At 46.0% G+C, this 25,867-nt stretch overlaps 2 protein-coding genes across 7 annotated transcripts in view; both read right to left on the bottom strand.

Annotated features, from left to right (window-relative positions):
- The window catches only part of PRDM15 (PR/SET domain 15), a 36,430-nt gene extending 21,166 nt beyond the window's left edge, over window positions 1–15,264 (bottom strand). For 4 of the 5 annotated variants that reach the window (XM_027689073.1, XM_027689076.1, XM_027689075.1 and 1 more), the window contains exons 1-6: window positions 15,197–15,264; window positions 10,898–10,943; window positions 7,614–7,707; window positions 3,396–3,549; window positions 2,358–2,610; window positions 1,141–1,263 (exon numbers count right to left, since the gene is read on the bottom strand). In XM_027689073.1, the coding sequence (XP_027544874.1) occupies window positions 1,141–1,263; window positions 2,358–2,610; window positions 3,396–3,549; window positions 7,614–7,707; window positions 10,898–10,934 (661 nt within the window). In that variant the 5' untranslated portion in view covers window positions 10,935–10,943; window positions 15,197–15,264. Of the gene's footprint in view, window positions 1–1,140; window positions 1,264–2,357; window positions 2,611–3,395; window positions 3,550–7,613; window positions 7,708–10,897; window positions 10,944–13,090; window positions 13,499–15,196 lie in introns of those variants that run through there. The other variant, XM_027689074.1, reaches the window with a different exon arrangement.
- Window positions 15,265–23,906: 8,642 nt separating this feature from the next.
- C2CD2 (C2 calcium dependent domain containing 2) overlaps window positions 23,907–25,867 on the bottom strand; it is a 34,054-nt gene continuing 32,093 nt past the window's right edge. Inside the window, exon 14 of one of the 2 annotated variants that reach the window (XM_027689182.1) lies at window positions 23,907–24,543. In XM_027689182.1, the coding sequence (XP_027544983.1) occupies window positions 24,317–24,543 (227 nt within the window). In that variant the 3' untranslated portion in view covers window positions 23,907–24,316. The remainder of the gene's footprint in view (window positions 24,544–25,867) is intronic. The other variant, XM_027689183.1, reaches the window with a different exon arrangement.

Raw genomic sequence — 25,867 nt, 5'->3', positions numbered from 1 at the left:
TTGCTCCTCAGCTGCCTCAAGCAGTAAGCCCAGAAACCCTAGATGTGCTCTGGTTTGTCAGGAAGAGTCAGGTCCTGTTTAAGTTCCCACTTCCTCAGGCTTCCAGGGAGGCTGCAGGGCAATGTGGTTTACTTGGAACCACAGATCTGTCAGTTGGCAACTGCTTTGCATGACTTGAGGCAAAGAGTCAGAATCAAAAGGAGAATATTTTGGTTTGGAAGCGCCGAAACACGACATCAGTGGGAACTCTTTAGGGTTCCCAAAATACAACAGGCAGCATTTTGTTTCTGTTGAAGTTGGACTTTCAGACAGCAGGATGAAGGATGTGGGAGTGGCTGTTGAAATTCTTCATAATTTACCCCCAGAAAAATCAATAATGCCAAGCTCAAAGACAACTCCCCAGTCAACTTCCCATTTTTAGCTGTGACAGTATCCCAGAGGAACAAATGGATCTTCTGATGAATTAATCTGTACATATCTGCAACAACTCTCCTCTTCGCTACTTTTAGTATTAATAAGCAAAATTTAGGAAAGTGACCTTTTAAAGAACAGGCCCAGAACGGTTTTCTTTGATCCTGATCTCCACACTATGTACTCTGACTGTCCTACTTCCTCAGCCATATGTTCTTTGCCAAGAGTATCTGTATGGCATATAAATTTATTTAAATTTGAGTTCCTGTAATCCAGAACAGTCTCAACATGAATAGGCTTCTGGTATTATTGTAATTTGGGGATGGCCAGTATTTTTGTAATTTCCAAACTGTTCTTACACCTACCCACAGTCTCAAGTTTTCTTCTGGAACCTGATAATTTGAACTGTTACACTTTGCACAGGGAGTCTGGAGATTTTCTTTTGGATTGCCCCCACCCCAACACCAACCACCTCCAAAGTCAGGAGCAGTTGTGTTTTTCATGAAAATCACCTGCCTAAAGGTTTGGCCTCTCTGTTTCTTTTCAACCTGCATATGTATTTTAAGCACTGTGCCCATGAAAATTAAAAGACAAATCCAGACCTTCAAACCCTCTCTAAATTAATATTTGCTGTAAGATATATAACCATATATATACATAGAACTGTTAGACCTAAGAGCTCTGTAGAGCTGCTCTCTACCTCCCTAAAAACACTGTAATTTTGCCTACCTGCTGGATCAGCTGCTGATATGCTGGATTTCTTCGGTTTTTTATGGGGTAAGACAGCAGAAGAAGATTTTGAAGAGACCTTATTCCCCTCTTTATCAGATTCCACCACTGCCAAGCACACATCTGTGAAGAGGAAAAACAGTTCATCTTCTTTACTTTCCAGACCTTTTGATTCTCTTGCTCTGTGCTGAGAACAGTAACCATAGTCAAGAAGTTTTACTCTGTAACAGGCCTGCAAATAACATTCTCATGTAAAATTTTAACCAGGACATTCTTATACCTGAATCTCATGCAATGTGCCTTTAATATTTTGGAGTGTACAGTGAAAGTGCTGAACAGAAAGAGCAGGACATAGTTAAACAATATTTTTAAATGCCCATTTCCATGCAATAATACATGAACAGGTTAAACTAAAGAGCAAAAAGATGAAACCTCTCAATAACAACCAAAAACATCTGGTAATTCAGAAACCTGTTAACTGCAATAACTGCAATAACAGCTGTAGCACTTGAGATTCTGCTTATGATCAAGATTCAGCCATAAAGCTGATGGCAATGGCCTCTCCCCAAGCATTTGTCACCCCAAATTATACTCAGCAGAGCAGTAATACCCTTCAGAGAACACTCCCAACTCCAGAGCAGGAGGAAAACACCCTTGCAAACAAAGGGGCAGAGGAACAACAGACTTCTGGCAATTCTAATTCAGATTCTAAAAAACCTGCTGCCTTTCTTTCCAATGCACAAACAGTCATGTGGATCTTATTCTAGTGGGTCCCATGTCTTAAGACAAATGTAGTTTTTTCAGAACTGTGTAACAGTTCCGTGCAAAACCAAAACACTTTCACTGCAACTGAAGAGGAATGGCTTCCTTAGAAAATCTGCACATATGTTTAGACTTCACTGATACTCGAGTTCCTTTGCCCTTCTACCCAGAAAAACAGAAATGCAACCACCAATTCTTTAGTTAAGAACTATTTATCCAGTTTGTTCACTCTGAAGAGGCTCAGTCACCAACTAGGCCACCTGTTTTCAAAAACTTGGTTGCACCATGGTGAAGAATCCGTGCTTTCTTCTTGCAGGGCACCCCTGTAAGCAGGTTAGCCTGACTCAGGGGGCAGAGCCTACTGGATAAACAGCCCTGTCAACTACAACAGCAAGGGACTGTCAGTCCCTGTCAGCACTGGGCCCTTAGGAAGGAAGAAAGGCCCCCACACATACCATTGGCAACACTAGGGACCTGCTTCAGCACTGGCTTTTCCATTTTTTTGGCGTAAAAAGCTGCATACCACACTCGCAGCTCAGTCCCTGGTGGGATATCCTGGCAGGTGGTGAAGTAAATGTCATTGTCATGCTGGAAGGCAGTTAAGTTTTGATGCTCGTACTCGGTGGCCGGTCGCACCATCATCATCCAGTTGCAATCGTCCTCGTTTGTGGTGTCAAAATACACCAGGGGCCCATCCTTCTGGAACACCTACAAGGAAAAACACATGCATGTAATAAAAACCCTGATAAATAACACAAAAGTCAAGGAGGATTTTTATTTCCTGCTTTTGCAATGGCTTCTTTTCAGTGTACACCAGAGACGAGGCAAGCCTCAACACTTGCACGAGGCATGTTTCATTTATCAGTCACACCTTCAGATGGGTAAGTCTGAGACACACTACCAGGAGCAGGATGGGAACAAACTGACTTCCTGTCCTAAGAATTCTTGCTACAGCCACCAGTTTTCTCAAAAAAATGGCTGGATACAGGAGGATGGAGTGGAACACGCTGCGAAACACCCACCAGCCCAAGTCACATTCCTAAGTCTTTACTTCTGACTTAGGCATTAGTGAAAATTAAGACCGAATTCCATTTTTAGGGTAGCATTTTTCCTGCCAAAACTTGTCAAGAGAGGAATAAGACAAATGCAAAGCAGAAGAAAAAACCCAACTTATTCTGCATGTTCCATAAAGTTAAACATTCCAATTGAAGAGTCTCATTAACTGCCATAGTTGTTGTCCCTCTTGTATCATCACATGCAGAAGGTGAAAGACAACCACTTTTCCTGACTATACCTCTTATAACACTTCAAACACAGAATGATCCACTACTTTGCCCAGAGATTGTTTCTTTAACTCATCCATTACAGAGCACACCTAAAAGATGTTCCAAATAATCCCCCTACGTACACTTTTTTCCATAGTTTTAGATGGCATAAATCCATCACGGGTAAAACTGATGGTTTGTTCTTGCTTTTCACATGCTGTGTCTCACCTTCAGGGGAAAAACTGATTCTTTTTCCACCTTGAGAACTCTCTTGCACTCAAATGGGCCAAACTGGGTGCGTTTCACCAGCTGGGTCAGAGCAAACACTCCTTCAGTCCCATCTTCCAGTTGTCTTATCTCCAAATTAGAAGGCAGAGATGACCTAAAAATTGAAGAGAGAATTAAGAAAAAAATAATTTAACGTGGGACAACACTGCAGGAACCCATGAAAGAAAGAAGTCAACGTGTATTTCTCCAATCTCTGGTAACAGCAAAGTTTTCTGATCAACACACCCTAAGTTCTGTGAGGGTTTATAAATGGAGGAAAACAACTACCAGCAGTGGAGGAGGGACAGATCAGTGATTACCTGAGAAAGCTCAGTCTGTGTAAGTCCAGGAACCTACCTGGAACTGGCTGCACCTGAGAATCCCAACAGAGTAGTCCAATACCATACTGAGACTACTCTCAATTGTCTTGGAAAGATCATGGGCATCAGGGGAGGTGTCTGATGACTCCCCCTCTACTCTGCCCTCATGAGACCCTGGCCTGCAGTGCTGCATCCATCAGGAAAAATATGGACCTGTTGGAGTGGGTCCAGAGGAGGCCACAAGGATGATCAGAGGGCTGGAGCAGCTCTGCTGTGAGGAAAGGCTGAGAGGGCTGGGGTTGTTCAGCCTGGAGAAGAGAAGGCTCCAGGGAGATCTCATTGTGGCCTTTCAGTGGGCTTATAAAAAACAGAGAGTGACTTTTTGCACAGGCGGATGGTGACAGGACAAGGGGCAATGGTTTTAAACGAAATGAGGAGAGATTTAGATTAGATATTGGGAAGAAATTCTTTACTTCGAGAGTAGTGAGGCACTGGAACAGGTTGCCCAGAGAACCTATGGATTCCCCATCCCTGGAGGTGTTCAAGGACAGGCTGGATGGGGCTTTGAGCCACCTGGTCTAATGAATGGCATCCCTGACCATGGCAAGGGAACTGGATGATCTTTGAAGTCCCTTCCAGCCCAAACCATTCTATGATGGTGACTGAAGAAAGACAAATGTTGCACCCATCTTCAAAAAAAGGATTATATTCCAAAGGGAACTACAGGCTGATTGGCCTCACTTCAGCCCCTGGGAAAACCATGGAACAAGACCTTTTGGGAGGCATTTATGGGCACATGAGGAGAAGGTGGCTGGAAAGAGTCCCCATGGATTGAATAAGGGCAACTCATGCCTGACAAACTGTTTGTTTTCCAGGACAAAATGACTGGCTTTGTGGATGAGGGAAGAGCAATAGATGACATTTCCCTTCAGCTTAAGTGAAATTACTTTTTTTAGGCTTTCAACAATTCTCTCTGTATCCAAGTTGCAATGTTATGGTCTTGGATGGGTGCACAACTACTAGAGGATATAATTCATTGGGTGGTCAGGCTTAGAGGGTCATGATCAGTGGTTCTTTACCCGGAGGCCACAACAACTGGGGCACCACAGAGAGCTGTGCTGGGAACCTGTATTGTTAAACAATCCTTAACAACCTAGAAGGGCCAAGGGAGTGCACTCTCACCCAGTGCAGATGACACTAACTGGGGGGCAGAGTCCATACATCGGAGGGCAGGACTATCCAGAGGGAGCTGGGTAGCCTGGATACACTGCCATGAACCATGTAAAATTCCAGGGACAAATGCAAAGCCCTGCACCTGGGAAGGAAGAATCCCAGCCAGCACCATCACCAGGGAGAAAGACCCTGGGGGGGTGGTGGGCAGCAAGGTGGACATGAGGTCATGTTCCAGCAGCAAAGGGGGCCAAACACAGCCTGGATGATTTGGAGGAGCAGCCAACAGATTGGGGCAACTGATTGTTCCCCTCTGCTCTGCACTCATGAGATCCTAACGATTTACTGCCTCCTCTTTTGGGCTCCCAGTACAGGAAAGACATTAAAAATGGGCTCATGGCAAGAGCAGAAGGGAGAATATGCATTAAAATGAAAAAAATGAGTGGTCCAGCATGGATGTTAGTTCTGACTGGAATATCCTGAGGCCTCTTCCCAAATGAATTATCCTACAGATCTTTGGTTATGATCATGCTTACTTTAAAAAATAAACTATATCCCTCCCCAAATTAACACTTTATACACTTATGCAGATCCAAAGCCCTGGAAGTTTCCCATCTCCCTTGTAGATCCCTTATTACAAACACTGATACATTGATCACAAGTGCTTCTGTGCAATAAAGATTGTTACAGAGAACATCTTCCCAAAAAAATCATATGACTGGAACCACCGTATTGGTTTTACAGACCCCAAATGCAACTCTGTTTTTTCAGGTCTGTGCTAACAGGTGAAAAGCTAAGGATAATCAGACAGACTACTGACTACAAAAGTTGACACTGGTAGAACTGCTTTAGTGTCTAGATGAAGAGAAATACAAGAAGATAATAGTGATAAGAAAATTAATTGAAAAAAAAGTTTTCAGTTTTAAACATAGAATAAGCAATGTTAGAGACAGTGAAGCCCAGGAGATGTTTCTCAACACTTCTTTTACAATCTTTATGGTTTATTCATTTTATCTCTTCATTAGGACAGAGGAAACAACAATTGTGGTTAAACAGCCAGACTGTTTTTTAAGAGAGTCATATCCACTTTGTGGTTAAACTTGCCCTCAACCTCAGACAACTCACTCTCTCAGCTACTGTTCCCAGATGTAAAATAAAGGTTGCCCTTACATTTCTTCTTTCCTTTCCTTATCTTACCTGATTTCAGCTGTAAACTCTTCAAGAAAATAAATACATTTTTCTGTTATACAGTCAGTTTTAAATTCTGCTTTCAAATCTACTGCCCAGCAGCCCAAACTTCCACCAGGGAAAACTTGGCATTTGCATGTCAAAAAAAAAAAAAAAAGACTGCAAACCAGTGCAAGCACCACATTTGCAAACACTCACAGCTGGAAATTCTGGACACTGTGGTAATTTTCCATCGTACAAATAAGTAAGAGCATTAAATTGCAAGGAAAAAGAAAACAGATAAAAGGTAAGAAATAACAGTCCTTCAATCTGTGTGGTGCAGGCTGGAACTCACTGCACTGCCCAGCTTCTGTGTGTAAGAAAAGCACCTCCACCCCCGGTTCCTGTTGTTCCTATTTTGAAATTACCCCCAAAGACAAAGCACCTCTGGTGTCAGGGCTGTTAACCATTAACATCTGCTGCAGGAGATCATCCATGGCAGGCTTCTCCAGGCACAGGAAGGTGCTGCCTGGCAGGAGCTGCCAGGGCAGTTCCTTTTGCGGGAAGGCCCAGAAAACCAGTGACAGCTCCTGCACAGGCGCTGCTGGTGGACAGGGCGGGACACCGGGAGCATCCTGCCCCACATGGCACATCCAGCACATCCAGTATTTGTTACAAAACGATCCTGGGAATACACACTACGGCCTACATAGCCAGCAGGTGCCAGACTTGCTGCCCACGTGCCCATGTTTTCTGCCTGTGACTCCCCCAAGGAGAAATATAGAAGCCTTGAGCACATTATATAATCCATTTGAACTCCATTTGAACTCTCTTCCCTTTTTGGATTTGTACTACATCTTCACAATAGCTGGTTCCTTTCCTGAGCCTTACATTTTACGTCTTAATATGAATTTTGCTGACAACGCCTGATTGTCTTTCTCTGTAAAAATCACTACTCAGTGTTTGCTCCCAACTAGATTGAGTCTGTTTGTTTCTTTTGGCAAACATGAGCGTTTCTGCTGTGCTGTCACAGATTTTCTGACAGAACTATTACCCCTAATCATTCCTAAAGACCCACAATAATGAGAACAACTTGTTTTGCTTCTAAGTGGAGGAATGATGGAGTTCATACCAAGCAGGAGGATACAGCATGAATGAGAAATCCTCACGCACTTCTGTGAAACTAATACAGTGCATTTGAGGAGGAGAAAAAGTGGCAGGTACTCAACTAAGACAGGAGCCATCACCCCATCTGGCACTACCTGACTTTTTGCCAGAAACCTCTGCAGAGAAACCAAATCCTGACGAGCGGCAAGTTATTTTTTTGGCTTCAGTTCAGTCCAGCACTCAAGTGCGTGCATCAATTTTTCTATTTAATCAAGGCCATGTGCTTTCCATAAATTTCTGCAGCCCACTGGGACTTTGCTTGCCAGCTGTCAGCGACACCCATTAGCCAGCAGACACGTTTTAAAGGACTAACAGGGCTGTTGGGTTAGGCAGGACTAATTCAAACATTCCTTACCTTGCCCTGCTCAGGACAAAGGAGTCTTTGACTGTCACCACTGGGCCCAGCTCAGGACACTCTGAATCGTGGTACTGCCCACAGTCCTCGCACCCTGCAAGGAAGCAGAGAGAAAAGGTTGGTAAAACACTTCTGTGAGACAGCTGCCTCCTTCTTCCAAGCCAAACCTGGCACCAGGCAAAACACATACATAGAGAGGCAGATGTTTATTTGTATTGCTTAAAAGAACATGAATAATTGAACATCGAGTTGATAGCTGGCACCTGCATAGGTGAGATAACACACACTGTGATCAGTGCTATCAGAAGACAATAGTTTAAATTCTCTCTCAGAGGGAAAATAATTGCCTTACATCCACAGTAAATATTCTGCTTAAAGATGGCATTATTCTTCAGATAAAGTGCTGTAACACGTAGCAGATAAAGAAAACCACATTACTACCTTCCCCAGAACCTGGTTTTTTAGAAACAGCTTGGCTAATGTGGTGTTTTCAGTGACAGGAGGCATAAATCAGTACCAGAACTGGCACAGACCTCAGCACAAGCATGTTTTGGGAGCCCAGCTCTGCCCAGAGCCATGCCTGGCCCACACACACTTCTCACCCACAGAGCAGGGAGACAGACCTCTAAGATACCTTCTGGTGCCTTTCCAAACTAGTCATCTGGCTGCACAATACACTTAGTTCACTGTCAGTTTACCTAAATTAACTTTTAGTTTAAGTGGCTGTAAATTACCCAGAACTGAGTGGTTCCTAAGAAACCATTTTCAGACCACGATAATTTGAGGCTTTCTAAAATAAGCTAACTTAACAGGATTCCAAATGCATATACATTGCTTCACTGTGAAAAAATAGCTGCCAAACTGCCCTGCCTGGTCAGCTGCTGACACAGCTTCAGAGGAGATCATCACACAGGGGTTATATTCCTGTGGTGCCATTTCCATCTGAGCTGCACACTTACAAGGGCAAGTCAGGTAACCACAGTAAGGATGCAAAGAAGAGGATCACCATACCTTGTTTGGGAAGAGACATGGCAAAAGCCATGTCATTCCAAGGTATGTCCCCTCTGGTAAAGCTACTCTGAACTCCTAACTGGAAACTTCTCCCCCCAGGTATTTGTCCCAGTGAATAAAAGGACGATTTCTAAAAGAGGGGATCCCAAACTGCAATACACAGCTCCACGTTGTTTCTTCTTCTGGCAACAAAAACAGCTCAGCAGTGAAAATTCACGTATATTTGACAAACAGCAGTACTGACTGATGCAACCCCCAAGCCTGGCTGCTGCCTCCTGTTTGTGCTGCCTTCTGGTGAACCAAGGAATGAGACAACCAGCTCTTCCCATCAGTTTATTTTTCAGCTGAATTAATTTCCCAGTCTGGCTTGCTCTACAGCACCAGACAGTTGTGTCAGAGCAAAGAATCCGTGGGGAAGTTCCATCCACGCAGCACCAGCATCTAAACTCAGCCTACAGCTGTCCTGTTTACTGTCCCACCATCCCCACTCCTTTAGGTGAGCCTGTAGCTCACACTGTGCTTAATATTCCTGAAATAACCTGGGCTAAATACAGATTTCCCAAAGCAGAGAGGAGCCACAGAGGAATGTGTCAACCAGACTGCTGAAAAAAACTGGATTATCACCCACAAAGGGCTGTCATAACCAACGAGGACAGGAAGGAATAGCCAGAGCAGCAGCTTCTCACACAGGCTTTGCTGTCAAAGGAAACTTTGTGTTTTTCTTTTCTCCTGATTGCATCAAGGCACTCCTCACTTCTGCAAAGATAAGCCACTGTACGGGTTCAGACTGCACTGTCCACAACTACATGCAGGAATAAAACACACATTCCTCTCACTCCTTTGCAGAGGAATGACCAAATCCAGGGGAATATGACGCTGGCATTGTGTGGCATGTCTCAATATCCAGGGGATACCTTACAGCAACCAAGAGATTACAGCCACAGGAGAAACCCAAAAATTAGCATGGGAATAAGCATAAAATACCTCCGGGGGACTTCTATAAAAAGATATTCCAAAACTCTCTTGTCTATGAAATATGTACTCAAGGTTGTTAATTCTGGGAGTGCACAGTATCATTTGTAACAACTCACTTCTTCAGAACATGAGCAGTCCCCACATCCCATGGGAAAAACTAATTAAGGAGAGCACAAGAAAACTCGAGACATTCAAAGACCACAGACCTCACTGGAAAGAGGAAAATCGCGTGTGTGACACTTTTTATCTGTGCAATTAAGGAATGGCATCACATCTCCATTCTTGTTGCTATCCACCACAATCTTTTTATAAAGGGGAGGACAAGGTAACTTCACTACTGGTATCTGCAACTCAATACAAATGCCAGCAGTCAACACTATTTTTGAAGGAATCTGTGGTGGAAGGGAAAAGTCGAACTTTCTGATAAAGTTGCCATAAGGTTAAAGTGCACCTGTGGAGCCATCAGGGGTAAAATCCTGTGGATCCAAAAACCAAGGACACATTTTGGTCTGCCCTGATCGGATCCATGATACTGGGGCTCTCTCTGCTCACACAAGTAGGTGAGTGGACTCTGGATGTCTTAATTTTTTTCCACAGCGACACCAGATCCTGCATGTCCGGGCAGGTGACAAAGGCAAGGCTGCAGGGCTGATGTGCCACTGGGGAACAAGCTCCTGGCCAAGCTCCACCAAGGATAGGACACTGTCCACCACACTCCTTGACACACCACTGCTGCAGCCTTCCCTCACTCACCATCATCCCACGAGTCCAGATCCCAGGCCACAGAGCCCGGTCTGGCACACGGGGTTACACAGAGGGCAGAAACACGAAGCACAGGCAGTGAATGCCATGAGTGAGACTTGTCAGAGCAGTTGTTGCTTCTCAAACTGGGCTTGTTCTGAAAGAATAATGAGCCTGCCTCCCCCTCCTGTGGAGGTGCAGATCTTCAGGTCAGGCCAGACGTCACAGTTCCTCACAGACACCTCGGGGTTGCTAAAGCTGGCTGGATAAACAAAGGCTTACACTGGGGTTAGGCCTTCAATCTCACTTACTCCAGCCATGAAAAAGCTGTTCTGCTCACTCACATTCAGAGGTTTCCTTGTGTGTTTGCCAACAGAATCAGAATGTGTATGCTTCAATTACACACTCTCCTCTCTATTCCCTCATAAACTGTTTGAGCTTTCTTTAATAAAATATTTTTCTAAATAAAATCTTAGTCTGTTTTAGTCTTTAATTTCAAACATTCTGAGTAGACAAGCCACACAACATGAGAGTCAGATCTTTTTCCTGATACTTACAAATAAACATAATCTCATCACTGCCATCTTCAGCCATTTTTTAAACCTGGCAAAATACAAAAGATGAAGTTAGTTCCGAATGACTTTTACTTTCCATATTATGTAAACATCCCCTTGTGAAGTAACGATGCTGACTGGCCCAGAGCACACCCAAACACATTAATGTCCCTGCAGGAGTATCAATGGAAAGTTAAAGAAATTAAAGTTGTTAAAACCCCCAGTGACTGTAGAAACAAGGCTCTGTGCAACATTTTCCTGAATAGCAGCTTAAAAAAATTATCTCTGAAAGGCAGATTACTTATTTAATAAACACAATCCTAAGAACCTAAAAACTGCAGGTAAAGTCACAGATTTGTCCTAAAGGCTAGGGTATATTGAGGTAATGAGCATCAGAAAACCTGGGAAAACAAACCCCATCTCTGGCCTTCCATGAAGTGGTAACTCACCAATTTGCTTTCACGATTAAATAAGGATAATCTACATTAATTTCATTTTTGTCGGCCTATATTAAAGACTTGCATGAACACTATCTATTGCTCCTCAATGATTAAATTATGGCAAAAAGTCTGATTATTTATGGTTAAGATCACAACAGCAGATAGCTCTCTCTTTTCTAACCATGGAAAGGCTCTCCTCTTCAAATAAGCAATTTTCCCAATAACCCAGTAAGAGGCAAAGGAAGATCATGACCCAAGTCTAAGAGAGATGAGGCTGCAGAAACAGAAAGTATATTTGTCAAGAAGAGCATAGGAAGGAGAAAGAGAGAACATGTGAAAGGGAGGAGGACAAGAGGAGAGGAAACATGACACACCAAACTAGCACAGCCCTGTTTGAAAACAGATAAAGCATTTGCTACTACTGCAACAAAAGCCAAGCCAAAGATATGCACAAGAACAGTCATTATTCAGGATCAGGGCAGGAGCAGGACTCTCCATCAGGAGTTTACTCTTGGAAGACTGATGCTCCATGCCCTCTGCCCGGCTGGGCTGTGGAAATAGGCCTCAGGTTGGAGCCCAGAGCAGCAGCTACTTCTGCACTGGCACCTCTCAGCACAAGTCCCACACAATCCCTTTCACTGCTTCAGGAAGGATTCCACACTTGTGCCAAGTGTGCTGCTAAAGCCTGGGAGCAATGTCTGATTCCAGCTGCACTCACACCCTGCTCCACCTCCAGCCTCCACCAAAAGCAGCAAACAGGTTCCTTCACCAATCCATAAACAACTCCCAGTTAGCAAAGGGCTCCATCCCCCACAAAGAAATGCACTGGGTGGAAAGCCATCACAGCTGATGGGAATACAAAGGGACACCCAGTCACTGCAGCTCTTGGTCATGGCAGGAGAGATCCCATTACTCAGCTATCTGGGCAAATGCCTAAGGGGAATTTGGGTCATGGAGCATGGGCAGCCTGACTTTCCCACATGGTCTGTCCCAAGCTCTGCCCTGCCCAACTCCACCTGCCAACTGCAGGATCCCTCCTAACACCCACTGCCCTGGGAAGGGGGCAACACTGCCCATCTGTGGCACAAGCTGGGCCTTTTCTGGCTACAGCTTTTGGGGACTAAGCTCATATAACATAACAAACGTTTATACAAAAGCCCAGTGCTGAGCACAACAGCATATTCAGGAAATTTCCCCAAAAGCTCTTACCCTCCAAGCACAGCAAACAATGCAACAGGTATTTAGGGAAACCCAAAGTACAACGGTGCAAAACCAGCCATAGAAAGTGCATTGTAAGCTGATGTAAAAAATGGGTTTGCTTTTTAACCAAGACTTTATGTGGATGCTTTGCACTATTTCAAGAGGTGTACAAAGGCGCACTATTTTTAGGTAGTTGATGTCCTGACAAGACTTTAATCCTAAATATGGCTGAATTAACAAATAACATCCTCGGTCAATGGTTCAGGGATGCAGTGCAGCCACACCAGCAATGCTGCTGTGTGACCTGCTCAGCAAAGGCATTCCCCTTCCAGGATGTTCCTGTGTTGCATCCTTGACAAGCAGCAGATTGAGGACATGTGTTGTTACAGGAGCAGCAACATCAGTCTTGTTCCAGGGCCCGTCAGATGAGAATAGCAACAAAGGGGCAGAGAAATCACAGGAGCATCAATGTTGTTCAAGGTGATGGGGAGAAAGCGTGAAAGTCCCTCAGAGGTCCCTCACGCAGTGGGTAAGGATACCACACCTCAGTTATCACCTGCATTAGCGCAGTTTTCATCTCTGCAGCAAAGATTTTTGTTTTGCACGTCGCAGGATTTCCGATCTGTCACCCGCCGTTCCCGCGCCCAGCACGACGACCCGCTGTGCTCTGAAACAAACACTCCTATCTGCTTCAAAATTCGGATTTACACACTCACACTCCTCACCCATGGGCTTCAAAACTCCTCCCAAATCTCACATGTATTTCCCCGAGAGTTTTTGAGATAAATGACACTGTGCCACCCGCTCCAGCTGGTAAACAGAGTCACGATGTTCCACGTGAGCTCACATGATGGCACTGAAGACAGGCTTCAGAATTTTTTTACCCTCTTGCTGCTGTTGCTCTGGGCCATGTCTGATTTTTTTTTTTTCTTTTCAAGCATCTGTACCAGAAAAATACTCCATTAAGTCACTCATCCCACTGCCCATAATTCTGCTCTTGTCTTGCAGAGATAATCAAAGCTTCTTGAAATTCCAGGGATTTTTTATATGAAACAGAGAGCGATCATTGGCGGTGAATAATCAGGTGAGAAGCTACATGGAAGAAATAAAACCAGGTACAAGGCCTAATTCTGATGGCAGTAAAAGAGCAGAAAACCACATTTTTTTTCTGCTTGTATAATTAAATGAGTGACTTTGTGCCCGAGAGTAGAGCACACAGCTACACGCAAAATTTCCAGCTGCCACACGGGCCTCCAAACATATTTGGAACTTGAGGGAACCCAAATGAAGACTGCAGCATCACAGGTACCTGCATGCAGAGCATGACATGTGAGTCACTGTAATGGAACCACTCGTGCCATAAAGGATCCAAAAATGTAAGAACTGATGCAAAAACACACTTTCCCCTAATAAACTGCTGAAGGAAGAAATCAGGCTCCAGTGGTAAGCTGAGTAATTCCGACCTTGCAAATGGATTAAAAGAAAATAGGCAAGAGTAACTAAAAAATAAATCCAATGCCTAAAAATCTGTGTTTGAACTTAATGACCAACAAGGTAAAAATTAAAGTTTCCCTTTCTTCAGTTTTCCATTGGTTTGAGAATGGCTTCTAGTAAGTGTGAATAAATAATTTGAAAGCACGAGTGGGCGGGTGCTGCAGATGCACGTGTGCAAGAACGCACTTAAAAACGCAGTTTTGCTCACGATGTAGTCAAACTTGTTCATGCTACTGCTCAAAGTAATTGCAGAACATCTGGCAAACTACAGAGAGGCCACATTGCATTCCCACAAAATTATGGCCATTCTATCAATTCTTGTCGAGGAGGAGGGGGGGGCAGGGAGTAACACATCGGCTGGGAGAGCCGGCGCCACCTGCCCTTCCCAGCGCTCCCCATCACCATGTGCATGAAGTATATGCAAAGTTTAATGAAAACGAGCGTATTGCAGAAAATTCACGTGTGCGAAGCGCCGCAGTCCGCGGCTTTCCCTCCTTTTGTCTCCTCAGGCTCCCGCCGCACCTTCTCCCACCAGGGCAGGATCGGCATCGCTACACCTGCCTCTTCCTCCTCCTCCTCCTCCTCCCCCCTTCCCTTTGGATCACACATGGAAGCCCCCCCCCCCCACCCGCCTCCACCCCCCCAGTCCATTCCCGACCCCCCGCGGCCAAGCCGAGGCGCTTTCCCCGCTCCCGGCCCCGCATCCCCGTGGCCCCCACGGGTCCCTCTCCCTCCGCGGGCCGATCCCCCGTGCGGACACCCCACCCGCGCCCCGCCGCCCCGGCGGGACCGCGCCGCCTCCACCCCCTCCCGGAGCCCGCCCGGGGCCCGCGATCCGGGAGCGGCTCCGCCGGGTTTTGCCTCGGACCCGCCTCGCCCCCTTCGCTACCGCCCTCCCGGCCGCTGTAACAAAGAACAGGCGGCCTGGAGGAGGCGGCGGCGGCGGAGGAGGACGAGGACGGGGGAGGAGGAGGCGGCGGGGCCGCAGCCGCCGCCGCCCCGGGAGCCGCTCGGAGCCGCCGCCGCGCCCGCCCCGGCCCCGCCGCGCGGCTCGGGGGGGGCGGCGGGAGGAGCGGCGGCGGGGCGGGCGCGGGGGGTCCCGGGCGGGGTGTGCCCCGGGGGAGGGCGCGGGGTGCGGGCGGGAGGAGCGCGGGGGGACCGGCGTTACCTGCCCCGGCAATGGCCAGACCCGGATCGGATCCGCGCTCCGGGTTCCGATCCGCTCCGGAAACCACGCGCCAGCGGAAGGCGGCGGGGCCGGGGCGCGGAGCAGGGCGGGAAGTGTAGTGCGGGGGGCGGCGGCGCTGTCCCCGTCCCTGTGCCTTATCCCTGTGCCTTATCCCTGTGCCTTATCCCTATCCCTGCCCTTATCCCTGTCCGTGTCCGTGTCCCTTCACCGCCCTGGCTCGGGATGCCTCACCTCCGCCACCCGGAGCCCTTCCCGGGAGAGCACCGCACCCGAGACCCCGCAGCCCTTCCCCGGGAGGCTCCTCCGGGCTCCGGTGGCCGCGCTGAGCCTGGCAGAGCACCCGCTTCGCACCGACTGGGTTTCCCTTCTCCTCCTGGGCAGTGCTGGCTGGAGGCGTCCCGGAGCGTTCGAAGGGGATCACAGAGTCAAGGACAGGTTGGAAAAGGCCTCTGAAGTCATCGAGTCCAACCTGTGACTGAACGCCACCGTGTCAACTAGACCAGGGCACTGAGTTGACATGTCCAGTCCCTCCAGGGATGGAGACTCCACCACCTCCCTGGGTAGCCATTCCAATGTCTAATACCCCTTTATGTGAAGAAATTCTTCCTAATGTCCAACCTAAACCTCCCCTGGCGCAGTTTAAGATTATTTCCTTTAATCCTGTCACTGGTTGCTTGTGAGAAGAGCCCGACCTCCAACTGGCTACAGCCTCCTGTCAGGGAGTTGTAGGGAACAAGAAGGTCCTCCCCAAGCCTCCTTTTCTCCCGGCTTAACAACCCCAACTCCCTCAGCCACTCCTCATCAGGCTTGTGTTCCAGACCCTTCACCAGCTTCGTTGCCCTTTCTGGACATGCCTTGTGTTTCCAAAGCCGAGCCCTGGCCATGCACCTGAGCACCTGTGCCTCCATATCCCAAGCCTCGTAGAGGTTCGGTGCTCCAGGATGAGAGGACATAGCCTCGAGCTACTCCAGGGGAGGTTTAGATTGGACATTAGGAAGAATTTCTTCACAAAACGGGTTATTAAACATTGGAATGGGCTGCCCAGGGAGGTGGTGGAGTCACCGTCCCTGGAGGTGTCTAAGGAAAAACTGGGCATGGCACTCAGTGTCCAGTTGACATGGTGGTGTTGGGACTTGATGATCTCAGAGGTCTTTTCCAAACTAATTGATTATATGATTCCTAAGTCTCGTCAGTTTGGTGTTCGCAGGGCTCAGCCCTGCTGTGCCTGACAGCAGACACTGCAGACACACATCACTCAGAAACCTAACCAGCAATGCCTATATTTTTATATAATGGGCCACCACAGAGGCTTGATCCCAGGAAACAAAAAGAGTGCCCTTCTTCCCCCAGGGGGCTTAAGCCTTCAGTTCAGGGCACTTCACCACTCCCCATGTGAAGTGTCTCTGTGCAGCCAAGAACCCCCTCAGAGGAGGTGGCCACAGCAAGAACTACTTAGGCATGGTGCCCCAGTATTTAGCTCTTGCAAGAAGTGTTGCCTGCATCAGAGTCCCCCCAAAGCCTTACGCAGCCATGCCACTGTGGTGTGACTGGTTCATAGTCAGAGCACTGCTTCAGATTTAAAGGCGATAGAAAGCAGGCACCAGCTCTGTCCTCTCCAGGGGATGTGCTCTTCTCACGTCTGGCTACATCTTTTAACAGTTGGCAGAAGCCGGGGCCTTTCTTGCTTCTCACCTTACCCATCCCATGAACCCTTCTGCATAACAAGTACCCAGTTCCAAAGGGATGTGTAGAGAGTATTCACAGAATCACAGGATGGGTGAGGATGGAAGGGACCACAGCGGGTCATCTGGTCCCACCTCCCTGCTCCAGCAGGGTCATCCCAGAGCACACGGCACAGGATTGTGTCCAGACAGTTCTGGAATATCCCCAGTGAGGAGACTCCACACCCACTCTGGACAATGTGTTCAGTGCTCAGTCACTGCACAACAAAGAAGTTCTTCCTCATGTCCAGGTGGAACTTCCTGGGCATCAGTTCCTGCCCGTTCCTCTTGTGCCATTGCTGGGCCCCCTGAGCAGAGCCTGGTCCATCCTCTGCCCCCTCCCTGCAGCCCCTACTGACCTGGGGGAGGTCCCCTCTCAGTGTCTGCTCTGGAGGCTGAACAAGAGCTCCAAGAGCTCCATGTCCCTGCTGTCCTGAGCAGCCCAGACTGGACCCAGCAACGCAGATGTGCCTCATTAGGGCTGAGCAGAGGGGCAGGATCCCATCCCTGGACCTGCTGGCAGTGCTCTTCCTGATGCACCCCAGGACATGACCATCTTGGGACTGTCTTCTTGTTGGTGCTTGGGTAAACTGAAATAATGCAGCATTTGAATTTTGAAAACATTGTTCTTGGCAAGACACTGTTAATTTTGGGAGGGGGAACCATTTATTCCTTCAAAATGACTCACCAGAAGTTTTCAATGAGCACAGTAGCAGTAAGGGGAGTTTTTTCAAGGATCTAACTGCATGAACAAGTCATTTGCTTTTTCAAAGACTGAAGCCGACTGGCCTTTAGCTTTGTATAATCTGCTTTAATTTATTTTCCCTGTACATCTCAGTGCATACTCACATGGATCTCTGCCTGGTTTTCTCCAGCATCCAGCACACAAGGGTGGTTATCCTACTTGCAGTGCATTCACTTTGTCAGAATAAGTATAAAATAATTCAGAATAGTTATCTGTATGTTTAGAATGCATGTGAGTCTGGATCCTGTAGGTCTAAAATTATTTTTTTTTTGCAGAGTTAACATCAGACTGTGAACTTGCACCTTACACCAGGCTGGCCTGGGTGGAGAGATAATAAAAACATTCATTCTTTGAGAATGATGAACTTAAGGGAAGGGTGTGGTGCCAGACAGTGCTACATCCATTCCTGCTCTCCTTCTGATAGGCCTTGTCACTTTTGCTAATGTACAGAAATGGCATCACACAAAGTATAAAACCTCTCCCCTGATTAGAGCAGGAAGGAAAAGGAAAAAGTTGGGAGAGCATTAGGAACTTTCAGCAAAGCAGTGAAATAAACAGACATGTAAATGTGAGCAGTAACCCCCAGTAAGGAAACATAATATTTCCTTGTAAAAGAAGGGACAGCACTCATTTTTGGAAGGGAAATAGAAACACTGTTGTGGCTATTTTCATGTGAATGCCTATTATTTTTTTGGTTGGCTGTGTGTTCTGTTGTTTTAGTTTTGTTGGTTCCCCCCCCTCAGTCTGGCAGGGCTTTGTGGCAGCACTGATTTATAACATAACTTTTAAAATAAAATAATTGCAGGAGAACCTTGTTCCCAGGCTGTTCTATTTTAGTACTGGCATCTTCTCCACAGGATCAAGGCCTCAACACTCCTTCCCCTTTGCCCCCCAACTCAGGGTATTACAACATAACTGAGAGAAAGAATAATGAGTAACCACAACGAGTTCCACAATTCCTTCTTGCCATTAAATTCCCACCCAATCCACGTTTCAGGTGATTTCTCAGGAACAAGGGGCCACCTGATAGGCCAGGGTTATCAGAAACAACCCACAGTGTCAGCACAGGGCAGGTAGAGAACTCTGCTCCTGAACAAACAGGTAAATGGACTGTGTTAAGCAACAGGTCAAATGAGTGAAGGAGAGTAGAAAACCATCTGTTATGCTTGGCTGGCTGGGTATGTAGGACAGCACACTACACAGAGACAATAGGCTTTTATTGTATGTACAGCAGCAGTTACTTATTTAAAAAAATCCTCTTCTCAGGTTTTTTTTAATGATATAATAAATCTGTACATTGTATATTTCTTAATTGCACCAACTTAAATTCATGTACACAAAGGAAAAAAAAAAAACAAACACCACAGAAGAACTGACTATCACAACTTGATGCTAGAAAAAAATGTTTTACCCCCCCCAGAATATCAGAGCAGAATACATTATTGGGAAATACAGAGTTATAGTACTGGAAAGACTCCAGATCCATCCTTCCCAGTAATTTTCACACCATGCCAGCACCTTGCATAGTAGCAGTTTGGATATCCTGAGTGAAGTGGTATTATTCACCCTTAACTTAAAGCAATCACCCTTGTTATATAATTAATCTGGAGTTGTTTGTCACCAAGGCTGTGGCTTAGCAATGTACAGAAGCATATGCTGACTTTAAACACATGAATAAATCCACTTAGATCCTGTGGAGGTCAAAGCATGAGGTCAGCTGTTCACACTCACAGCAGGAATGTCTTAGCCTGGAGCTATGGCATACTTAATTCTGCACCAGGATAAGCACTTGTCTCAAACTTTAGCTCTACAATTCGAAACCTGCAATAAACTGAAGTGAAAAACCCAGGCAGCTCTCACCTTGGACAGAGCTCTTACTCCTTGTAACCAAGAGCTACCAGAGCTGAAAAAGGTGACAGAAGAGCAAAATTCTTATTTTGCTTCCCCATCCACATTTGGTAGCTTTTTATGCGGTCGACTTTTGCTTTTTCCTATGATACTCTGCACATCAAGAACACCAAAACTTTACAAGAAATACACAGCAGAAAGCTTTCACTGGAAAACCACCTAGAACCAGGGAGGAGATGCAGTACCAGGAAAGGCTGTAAAATTTCACTGATCCCCAAAACTAGTGTCATTGCCAGGCAATTTCCTCAAAAGAAGCAGTGCTGTGAGCCAAGTCCTCTCAAGAGCAAGACAGTAACTAGGTCTGTATATGGCCTGGAGCCCCAACCTCTCTCCCAAAGAAAGAGCAGGGAAAAAAGAAAATCTGACAGCATGAGAATAAGGCCCAGTATTTATGCCTGCATGGTGTTATGACCTGTCCATTAAGCTGAAGAAGTTTGCCAAAGGTGATTTGCTTTTAAAATGAACTTTTTTCCACTCTGGCATTCCTCTTCCTTCCTGCCACCTCAGATTCACAAATTTCAAATGCTGTTAGGAGTGAAATGACTGTCATTTCTTCCTGGGGCGAATGGGGTATGAAATAGCAATGACCTAGGGATGAAGGCCCCCCTCCTCTTCAAAGTGACTCTGAAAGTGATCTCAGTCACTTTTAAAAAGTTACCTGGCTTGTATCCACACTGGAGATATTAGGCAGTTTTACTGCTTTAATCTACAAAGAGAAATTTAATTCTTGTCCTATTTACTTGGTGAAAATTCACACTAAAGCCAAGGCAAGTCTTGGTTAGGAAGGATGTAGGCTGTCTCCATCGAGGCAAATGAAAAGTTAGAACATCATAAAGCAAAACAAGCCACAAACACAGATTAAGAAAGTTCAACTATGGGCAGAAAAATTCTTCAGAAAGAAAAAGCCATCCTTCATCTCTTAGTCCTCATAAAATAAATACCATGCCTTCTTTGCTATACAGAACATCCAGAAATGCAAAAGTATGAGAAAAGGGACAAAAAAGAAAAAGTATTTTTACAGGTTGTTTCCAAGCAATTGTTTTGACACAATTAAACTGGAAGGCAGAAAACAAGAAGTCTTCAGTGTAATAATATTCTGTAGAGATTTAATCTGCAATTCAAATGCACAGTTATTAAAATCATGAAGATGGCAAAACATAAAAAAGCAAAGTGATTCCCTCTGGCATCCTTCACACAACTGCACAGGACACATGCAGAATATGTCACAGCGTCAGTTGTGCCAGTTGACAAATCCAGTCCTCCCGACCCCAACCAGCAGTGTGGATACCACTGGTTGCCAGGATCCAGCTCACACTGACCTAAATATTAGTACCCCAAAAATGTACACCCTCAGATCTCCTGATCTGAAATGACAACCTAATTGTCTTAGAAGGGGGGAATGGGATTCAATATTCTGGGCCTTTGGGGTTGTCAAGACTGAGCAACTCAACTGTCCCCTTGTGTTTAGCGCCTCAGCTTGTTTTTACAACAGGACGTAAGTTATTTGCAGGGGAGTAGGAAGAGGTGAGGAACACACCAGCCAGATATAGATACAACCAGCCAGCTTATCAAACCAAGCAATATTTATTTTCCTGAGGAGTGAAGGCAAGTAAAAAAAAACAAGATTCCCTTTTTACCCCAAATGCCTTGCTTTCCTCATCTTAAGAATTCACTGTCTTTCCATACATGCGAGCTCAGACCTTCACACACTTCGTAGTATAGAATGTTCTTGGTTCCCACCATCAAGACAAGCATTTAGGTGATCACCAAGGCCTTAAGAGGAACCAAAAAATCACGTCTTCAGTGTGTATCTATTCTTTGGGGTGAGCTAGGAGCAAGCCCTACTCCTGTACTCTGCAAGTTACCCGGTGTTATTTCCACCCCGTTCTACAGTACACGCTAAAGCTTCTGTGAATGAAAATCCCAGTTCAGCAACTTCAGCAAGACTTCAAGTAGTGTTACTGTTTCTGCATTCCCCATTCCACAGGTCTTTGTTTTTAGGGTAAGGGTGTTGCTACCCACGGAGCTCAGTTTGATTTCTTCAACTGAGAGACCAGTTGTGGTTTTCTCCTTCAGCAAACAAGACTGAGCATTTAAACATGGCAGGGACTTGACCCCCACCCTGCCCTGTCATGCAGAGAGCTCCAAGTAAAATCAAGGGAAAAAATGTATGTTCAGAGAACGGGACATCAGGGGTTTTACTGCTCATACACCATGAACCACTGTAGAACAAATGAAGAAACCAACTCTGTAGTAAATTAGCAATTAACAAAAGTGTTCAAGCACATTCAAGCTGGACAAGCCTGTATTACTGAACTGGGATTTCTAAGCACATTACAGCTCTAGAAGATTCATTTGTAACCAATTTTCAAAATACAGAAAATTAAAATGCCTTGAAGTGTTTTCATGATAAGCAGCATCCTTAAACATACAACTATTTGATAGTCTGGTCTGCTGTACTACCACAGTGATTTCTGGAGGTTACACATAAACAGTATTTTTACACAGTTAAAAGATTCTGACAGTTCAGTTCCTCCAATATTTTCCTGGTCAAAAAGAAACCAACCCCCCTCTACTTTGATATTCATTGTACAAATATTTACCAAAGAATCTTGAGTCCATCAGAAGTTTTGAAATGTGTTTCTATTCCTCCGTGACTTTCTATTTTTGATGAATCATTTAAATTGAAAGCCCAAATATCTGCCAAAGAGTTGGGACAGCTTAAGGGGAGGAAAAGGGCCAGGGGGAAAATCACTATTGGCAAAGTAAGCACCAATCTATCATCCATTCATTTCAGTAATTTAGATGGAATGAATGGATGTTTTTCTTGGCCGAAGAGAACAGGCTTGGTCCTTTGTCCTCAGCAGGAATGTAGATCATGGAAAAGTACAGGTAAGCACCAAAGATGGTACCTATGAAAGACTGACATTTTACTCTTGATAGCCAAAACAAGAACCATGCCTTTACTTCCATCAGTTTTTCATTTTAATTTAAAGGAGCCAGCTGCAATATTTAACAAGGAGAAAAAGGTAAAAAACTCATCTGACCAACCAGTCACCACATGACAACACTGGCAGTCCTAGAAACTGAAAGTGAACTAAGGGAATTGTTATTATTTTTTCAAAAGCTTTCTTCATAACTGTGTTTTCTAAGATCTCAGTAAGTGTTTGTCAAGTAAAACAGGCTGTCTAATGAAAAGCACTGTAGGGTTAACTATGCTTTATTCACCACTTATTGCTCCTAGCTTTGCATTTGATATGATGGTTAATATACTTGTCTAACAAGTATTGGGAGAAGGAATTAGAGCCCCTAAGACAGGTTTTTGCATCAGCAATGCAGCTTCTCACACAGGGAAGGAAAGCTACATATAAGACTTGGTAAATGTGTCGTTTGCAATTAGACTCAAGTAGACTTTAAAAAAAAAAAGTTCTGTTTTGTTAAGCATAACTTCTGCACAGAACATTAAACAATATGCTAGTACAGATATTTGCATAATTTATTGATTTATGGCTAATATCAAAGGCATCTCTCCACCTACATGGACCGAGCAGTTATTACAGCAGGCTACAGTTATTACAGTAGGATATCTGAATCAGCATTTTCCTTCTGCTTCTGAAAACTTACCCGTTTCCACATTACAATACAAACTGGATCTGGGTCTCTTTTTTTTTTTTTTCCCTTTCAGCCTGACTAAAAAAATCAGTTGAGCCCTGCATTGCTACTATTGCAGGCCACAGTGAGGGAGCACAGTGGTGTCTTCTCTCTCTGTAGTGGTTCAGTCACATAACCCAGGGACGATGTTTCAGTTCTGAGCTCCCTGTTAATGTAAACCAGGTGCTCACATGTGGGTCCTCCCCACAGAGTGGGTCAGGATGGAAGGGACCACAGTGGGTCGTCTGGTCCAACCTCCCTGCTCCAGCAGGGTCATCCCAGAGCACACAGCACAGGATTGTATCCAGACAGTTCTGGAATATCTCCAGTGAGGGAGACTCCACACCCTCTCTGGACAACCTGTTCAGTGCTGGGTCACTGCACAGCAAAGAAGTTCTTCCTCATGTCCAGGTGGAACTTCCTGGGCATCAGTTCCTGCCCGTTCCTCTTGTGCCATTGCTGGGCCCTCCCAAGCAGAGCCTGGTCCATCCTCTGCCCCCTCCCTGCAGACCCTACAGACCTGGGGGAGGTCCCTGCTCAGTGTCTGCTCTGGAGGCTGAACACCCCCAGCTCCCTCAGCCTTTCCTTATCACAGAGATGCTCCAGTCCCTTCAGTATCTTCACATCTTTCTCTGGACCTGCTCCAGGAGCTCCATGTCCCTCCTGTCCTGAGGAGCCCAGACTGGACACAGCACTGCAGATGTGCCTCGTTAGGGCTGAGCAGAGGGGCAGAGTCACCTTCCTGGACCTGCTGGCAGTGCTCTTCCTGATGCACTCCAGGATACCAGTGGCCTTCTTGATCCCCACCTGCACCATTCCCCATCCTCCCTCATCTTCCACAATAAACCACGTGGTTCTCCAAAGCCTTCATGATTAATGTAGCACTACTTGCATTTGGAGGAGCAACTTCATCATCAGAGAGAAAAAGCGTTTTGGAAAAACAAACGAAAAAAGACCACTGTATTAGTGAACATCCTTTTATGCAAGTCATCAGCCATATTTGTACTCTCTAGCACTGCTCTGTAAACAAATGCTCAACTGATGTGCAAGTATCCCAGCAGAGAGGGTCCGGTCTTATATGTACGGTTCTCCCGGAGCACCGTTCAGTTTGCTCTTGCTCTTGTTTCTGGAGAGCAGCTTCTTGCTCAGGATCCGTGACAGGGTGCCTCCCTTCTTGCGGCTCTCCTCTGACAGGGGCTGCTGCAGGTACACGAGGTCGTTGTGGGATTGGCTCATTCCTGGATCCTTCTGATGGTGCTGCCGGCGGAAAAAGAGCTTCGCGCTTTTTTTCAGGATCCCACCTGCGGGGAGGAAAAAACAGGGCACTTCAGAAAGAACAGGCTGCTTTCCCTCCTGAAGCTCAGCTTCAGTGGCAGCCTGACTAAACAAAGCTGACCTTTGATTTCAGCTTCTGAAGTCAATCCACACATCTTGTGGAAGTTTCCTTCCTTACACACCCTTAGTTTCAAATGCTCTTCTGAAAGCTGCGTTAGTGGTCATACACACATGCACAGCCACTAGTGTGGGTTGTACACTGGGTTCTCACGTGTCCAAGAGGCAGAGCCAATCCTTCCAACCAACAAAGGGAGAAAGAATGAAATAGAGGAGGTAATGTTACTACTCTTTGTTGTTTCAGAGATCAAAGGAGGAAAAGATCGGCCTGTGATACACCACGTGAAGGTGGTATTTCAATTTGAGGTGAAAGAGAACAGTACCTGGCAGTGAACCTGTGTGCAGTGGGCTCAGAGAAGCCAGGAAGCAGGTGTTCCACACGAATTCGACAGCACCACCCACAGCAACACTCATGAAGCATTTGCTATTTTAAAATCCTGTTAGGAATAGCAACTCACTTCAAGCAGATTAAAAATAATATTACATCTGCTTCCAACAGGTTCAGCAATCCAGCCCAAATCCCTTCTGCGGTAAATTAAGTTGCTGTATTTTGCTGTATTCCTTCCCTTGATCCCATGTCAAACCCAGCATGCAGCCAAGGCAACTGCAGCTGTCACCTCACCAGGGACTCAAGTTGCCAGCACCAGCTACCAGTACTCCTCTCTTTGCAAGCCTGGATTGTTTTCTGCAGCCGTTCTGCCAAATTCCACCTTCCTCTTCCACGTGTGCACATGTGCCTGACGTGTGAGGCAGCTCGGCTGCAGCTGGCAGGGACACTGCTCCAGGCTACCAGCAACACTCGACCTGGTGTGGGGACATCAGCTGCACGTCAAAAGGAAAAGTTTGGTGCAGAATTGGGTGCTGGTGTTGTCCCAGGTGGCAGGAGCCAATTTGAACAGAGGAGGACCCAGGTAGCAAGCCAACACAGGAACCTTCTGGCAGTCAGACATGTACGTGAGGACAGTCATCTCCCTGGCAAAGCTTCCACACCTTGTTCCCGGCACCACTATCAGGTTTCCTCATTCTTTCTCAGCCCGGCTGTTAATTCCTGTCGCTGCACGGTCTTGACTCTGCTTTTCCTCCCATTGCAGATGGATACAGAAAGCAACACACAGACCAGTTCTTTCATGCAATGCTGTGCCACAGCTAGAATTACGTGTTTGTCCCCCAAGGACTCGGCACCGGCCCCGTGTCACTTTGCACAGCGACAGCTGCAGAACAGGTATTTCATGG

This window comes from Neopelma chrysocephalum, unplaced genomic scaffold (assembly GCF_003984885.1).
Source record: "Neopelma chrysocephalum unplaced genomic scaffold, ASM398488v2 Primary Assembly neopelma1_76, whole genome shotgun sequence".
Classification (NCBI taxonomy): domain Eukaryota; kingdom Metazoa; phylum Chordata; class Aves; order Passeriformes; family Pipridae; genus Neopelma; species Neopelma chrysocephalum.
Note: the sequence above shows the minus strand (reverse complement) of the source record. Positions and strands in the feature narration are given on the sequence as shown.